The 6,000-nt window shown below is 34.9% G+C and overlaps 1 protein-coding gene across 1 annotated transcript in view; it reads left to right on the top strand.

Moving 5' to 3' along the window:
* The first annotated feature begins 2,326 nt into the window (after window positions 1-2,326).
* The window catches only part of LOC111424168 (AF4/FMR2 family member lilliputian), a 219,508-nt gene continuing 215,834 nt past the window's right edge, over window positions 2,327-6,000 (top strand). Inside the window, exons 1-2 of the mRNA XM_071200624.1 lie at window positions 2,327-2,690; window positions 5,720-5,794. Coding sequence (XP_071056725.1) covers window positions 5,763-5,794 — 32 coding nt within the window. The 5' untranslated portion in view covers window positions 2,327-2,690; window positions 5,720-5,762. The remainder of the gene's footprint in view (window positions 2,691-5,719; window positions 5,795-6,000) is intronic.

The following is a 6,000-nucleotide window of genomic DNA, read 5'->3' as shown; positions in this document are numbered from 1 at the left end:
ACCAACTCGACAGCGACAATTTCAACGTGCAGTTCCACACTTAGACTCTTAAACACCAGCAATTCCTTAGCTTTTCCTTATCGAGCATTAATAGCATATATGCCCACTTTCATATGAAATCCCAATTTTGAAACTTCGGTAAAATGTGCTTTATTATCAACTAAGAAACGATGAAAGTTTCCGCCGAAAAAACTCAACTGTTATGTTTGTTATCTACAACTTTCAATATTTTCTTCCTAGCAATGAATGAATCTGCCCACAAAATGTCAGTTTATTTGATAGTCAAACTGTCAAGTAGACGCATTGTAATGCCTCCAGTGCGACGTTGTTGAAATATTACCCATATCTATGACTTTGATAGGGGCCGAATTATCGGTATGAAAGAGGCGGGTCTTTCATTCCGAGAGATTGGGAGAAGGCTGAATCGGGACCACCCTACAGTTGCTCAGATACGGTCCTTATGGTCCGAAGAAGGTACTCAGAGGCGCTGTTTTGCTGAAAGACCCGCCTGAAGAAGTAGCACATGTGAAGACCGACTCCTTAGGCACCAGACTTGCATGGTGTCAAGAACGGCAAGGGTGGGTTTCATCAATAGAATGACATCGTGTTCAGTGATGAATTAAGGTTTTGTTTATGGGTGAATGATGGTCGTAGAAGGGTGCGGTGACATCGAAGAGAAAGACGAAATTTGGAGTTCGATCAGAGACGACACCCAGCCTTAACACCTGGGTTCATTAAATGCACGTCGTTACATCGACACCGTTCTGGAACCAGTGTTAGTACCTTTCATGCAGACGTTGCAGAATGCCACTTTCCAACAGGATAATGCAAGACCCCATATTGCTGTGGTTACAAGAAGATTGTTGGAGCAGGTTGGATTGCAGATTTTGCCCAGGCCTGCACGGTCACAGGATTTGTCGCCGATTCAACATGTTTGATATATGATGAGTCTGCGGCTAAAACAAGTATCTGGCCTCCTGAGAATCTGGATGAACTTCAACACCAGCTAGAGGTTGCATAAAACGAGATACCCCAGCAGGTCATCGACCACTTAATAGAGAGCATGGGTAGAAGAGTTAATGCATGCACAGCTGCCCGTGGGGATGCAACCCACTTTTTGAAAAATGTTAATTTTTGTTTTGTTTCTTTCAACTAAACTTTCATCGTTTCTTAATTGATAATAAAGCATTTTTTACCGAAGTTTCAAAATAGTAGTCTAATTCTTAATGGGTGGTGTATTTCATGTGAAAGTGAGTGTAGTATAGGCATTGATAGCACAATATCAGTACTTATAGTGTCTTCCGCAACCCATTAGTAGGACATGTAGGAACAGTTTTGAGCATATTGCTTAAATCTATAAATGGTACTTCCAGCCATTTTCAAGCAGAACATCCATTGCTAGAGTTGGCGTGGTGCTTATTGCACCAGAGATTGCTGATCTAGCTACTTGTTGAATTTGTGAAATTTTACTAATAACTGAAGTGTGTCGGACTTTCCTGTACCAGGCTGCCGCTCAGTATGTGATCATAGGTCTAACCACAGTCACATTTGTACAGTTTTGCAGGAGTAAGAAACCCAATTTTTTCCACAAAGACTACAAGTCCACAAGGATAGTCTAGGTTTGTGTAAAACTTGCTATAAATGTCCATTCCATGACAGGGTTTTATCTAGGATTACTCCTTACACCAACCACAAATAATAGTATTTGGGGTCAATTTGGATATTGTAAAAATGATAGTAAAGTTTCAAAATTGACTTCAAAGTTATTATTTTGTTAGATGAATTACAACTCTATATACGGTTTTTGCACTCCTGATGCAACTGGGCCAAAATCAGTCGAGCGTTGGAAACGCCAGATAAATTGACCCATCTCATTCAAAGTCTCCGAACAATGTGTAACAAAGTTTATGACATTAGTCAAGAATTCAAATTTATGATGCATATCCTAACGAATTCCATCTATTGAGAAACCAATTTGTTCCAGCTTATTCCTTTATTATTGATAAAAAATTAATTTATAAATTTCTTAAAATTATTGCCAATCTTAAATTTATTAACGACCGCTTTTGCATTTCCTTTTTTCTAAGTACTTTTTATTTGTCATCAATCCATCTGTTGTTCCTCGTTTACACATCGTTTTGTTACTTTTTTTCTCTTCCTCTTTAGGTATTATACGTCACAGGTTTTCCCCTACCGCTGCCGAAAAGCCGTCACCGGCATCCGCCCTCGCTCCGCCCCCTTTTCACGTCAGCCGCCGTCGTTTCGTTCGCCTCCTCGTTCCTCTTCAGTAGTACCAACCGTTCTGCCCCCGTGACGCGTTCTGCTTAATATACCGGGCGCTCGTTTTTATCCATACAATCACGCGTTTTCGCGTTTCTTTTCAACGACGACGCGAAATCTTGTTAGTCGGTAAAGAAGAAAACGATTCTTCAAACAAAAAATATTAATAAAAGGATTGTGTATAAAAATTTATAATATATAGTGAACCATGTAATAATTAAATAATTATAAATAATTGGAAGTGTAATTTTTTATTTTATAATTTTTAATACTTCGACTTTATTTTAAAATTATAATATTTATATTTGTTTAAAAAATATTAACAATGGGTTAATGAAATTATAATGTGAGTGTTGAGATGGATTTAATGTGACGTTTTCTTTCATGGATTTTTGAATATAATTTTAACGGTAATAATTATTATGTAATAAAATTTTTTATTTTTTCTAACAAGGGAAGTGTCACAACTGTGTCTCACCGATTTCGATGCAATTTGGTACAGTCATAGAATGGGCCAAAATAAGGTTCGTACATTTTTTTATACGTGCGGTAAAAGCCCCTGGGGCGAGTTATAGGGGTTGAAAGTTTGGAGAAAAAGTACGTTTTCACTTATATTTTAAAAATGAAAAGTGCTATCAAAATTTGGTAAATTGTAACTGATATTCATTTTAAAAGAGCTTTCTTTTGATGTATCACACATATACCAGAGGGTTAAGAAGGGCGAACTACCCCTATTTTTTTGGAATTATTTAAAAACCACCCTATCGATTTTGGCGGCATTAAGTATACTTCCAGCACGTTCAAAAATATTAGTTAAGGGTTTTTTCCCATTCGCTCTAGATCATCCCCAGCGAAGTTACGGGGGTTAACATGTAACCACTTTTCGTAAGAATGATGTGATAAAATTGTCAGGTATTTTGAAAATACTTTAACAAAACCGTAAATTAGTCGCACAATAAAATGTTTAATGTAAAATAAGGCATAATACACCATTTAGGGGTGGTTGGGGTTAACCACCCCCTTAAAAATTAATTCTATCCCGGGCATTACTTGTTGATTACGGCGAAATTTGGTACTGTGTTTGTTTTATATTTGAAGTAAAAATTTTTGAAAATGGTTATAAGGGTTACAAATTAGGGGTAGTTTTTTGTTTATACCTCGAAGATGAAAACTGCCATCGTAACTGTGGTATTGTTTTTTAAAAATCTATCTATCGATGTTCCACGAGGTAAACTACCCTCATTTTCTTTAAATAATAAATATAAAACTACTAGATAAATAAGATATTTTATTTATTTATGAGTTAAAAAGCAACTGACAAAAAAAAATAGTTCAATATACCAAAGAAGTTTATTCTACATTACTAATTGACGTTTTTTATGTTCAATGTTAAATATATTTTAAATATATTTTCCAAATACTGGTTCTAAATCATTATTATTATTAGATTCTTGGAGTGGCCATTGTCCTGAAGTTATTAGTGAAATAACTCCATCAGGTACTAATTTTAAACATTTATCTATACCTGCAGGGACAACAGGTCAAATACAGCCCCTAGATGTATTTGGTTTCAGAATATGGAAAAATTTTATTAGAAGATTCTCTGATCAGATTATTCTTTACCAGTATGATGTCAATTTACATCAGAGGGATAACATATTAAAATTGCAATCGTTGACGCATAACCAGTTGGCTTCCCCTCGGTTTATAAATGTTTTTAAATACGCATGGTTTGCAAGTGGCTATATAGAGGAGAGACCAGACCATTTTGAAAATCCCGTGGAAGTTTGCTTTTCGAGTGAGAAGCCAACGTGTGATATCTGTGGGGATATAGCGGTCATAACATGTGCATGGTGTAAAAAATCCTTATGTTTAAAACATTTTTTCCACGACTTTCATTTTTGCCAACACTACGTAGAATAAAAATAAATTTAATATTGAAAATTAATATAATACATAAAAAACGTCAATTAGTAATGTAGAATAAACTTCTTTGGTATATTGAACTATTTTTTTTGTCACTTGCTTTTTAACTCATAAATAAATAAAATATCTTATTTATCTAGTAGTTTTATATTTATTATTTAAAGAAAATGAGGGTAGTTTACCTCGTGGAACATCGATAGATAGATTTTTAAAAAACAATACCACAGTTACGATGGCAGTTTTCATCTTCGAGGTATAAACAAAAAACTACCCCTAATTTGTAACCCTTATAACCATTTTCAAAAATTTTTACTTCAAATATAAAACAAACACAGTACCAAATTTCGCCGTAATCGACAAATAACGCCCGGGATAGAATTAATTTTTAAGGGGGTGGATAACCCCAACAACCCCTATATGGTGTATTATGCCTTATTTTACACTAAACATTTTATTGTGCGACTAATTTACGGTTTTGTTTAAAGTATTTTCAAAATACCTGACAATTTTATCACATCATTCTTACGAAAAGTGCTTACATGTTAACCCCCGTAACTTCGCTGGGGTTGATCTAGGGCGAATGGGAAAAAACCCTTAACTAATATTTTTGAACGCACTAGAAGTATACTTAATGCCGCCAAAATCGATAGGGTGGTTTTTAAATAATTCCAAAAAAATAGGGGTAGTTCGCCCTTTTTAACCCTCTGCTATATGTGTGACACATCAAAAGAAAGCTCTTTTAAAATGAATATCAGTTACAATTTACCAAATTTTGATAGCACTTTTCGTTTTCAAAATATAAGTGAAAACGTACTTTTTCTCCAAACTTTCAACCCCTATAACTCGCCCCAGGGGCTTTTACTGCACGTATAAAAAAATGTGCGAACCTTATTTTGGCCCATTCTATGACTGTACCAAATTGCATCGAAATCGGTGAGACACAGTTGTGACACTTCCCTTGTAAGTTAATTTTGTTAATGGTAAAAATATGAGGTGGATAAAAGATTTGGAATGTTAAGAAAACTCTGGTAAGTGAAACAGGTTGATTGATGGGACCTCGACGCGGTGCTCCGGAGTCTTGACCCATTTGAAGCGGGTGATTTATCGGACGCGAGGAAAGCGTATCTCTGCAATTTCCTACAGGAAGGTGACTGTAACCAGTTCGGGCACGTACACTGAATGAAATCGACCTATGATTGATGACTTTTCCTCACACGTAAAAGTTTTGTTCACCCAAACTCCCCTTTTTATCTCAAATACAAGAAAAAGGAATCGTGTTTCGTATAAATTTTTCATATCAAATAAATATCTAAAGAATAAATTTTTGAAAATTCTTTATAGGTCAGTTTATCTTTAGAAAGAGAGGTCATTAAACCAAAGGATACTTTTTTAGACTATTTTCAGTTTAGGTTTCGCTTAAGCGGGTGAGATTAAAAATAACTATTCAAAGATTCCTTTAAGATTCCTATCTCTTTGTAGCGTATATTCTTAGTTTTCATTTTGTGTTTTTCAGGATTTTTCATCATCTTAGAAAAATGGGTTAATCATCAAACAGGATGGAGTCATTTAGACTTTTTTCTTCAGAAGGGTAAGTCATTTTATTTTTATTGAAATGTTATTTTAAATTCAATATTGACCTGTCCACAAAGGTTGACTCAACGTTTTATTACTCCCCTTTCACAAAACATCAAAGCTTCCCTCTTCAATTTTCTACAAAGGGTTTTTGCTTTGTTGGGTTATTCTACATATACCATCACATTTATTTCTATTCAACCTGAAAACTTATTAATACCG

Source organism: Onthophagus taurus, chromosome 11 (genome assembly GCF_036711975.1).
Source record: "Onthophagus taurus isolate NC chromosome 11, IU_Otau_3.0, whole genome shotgun sequence".
Classification (NCBI taxonomy): Eukaryota; Metazoa; Arthropoda; class Insecta; order Coleoptera; family Scarabaeidae; genus Onthophagus; species Onthophagus taurus.
This window is presented reverse-complemented; position numbering and strand designations above follow the sequence as displayed.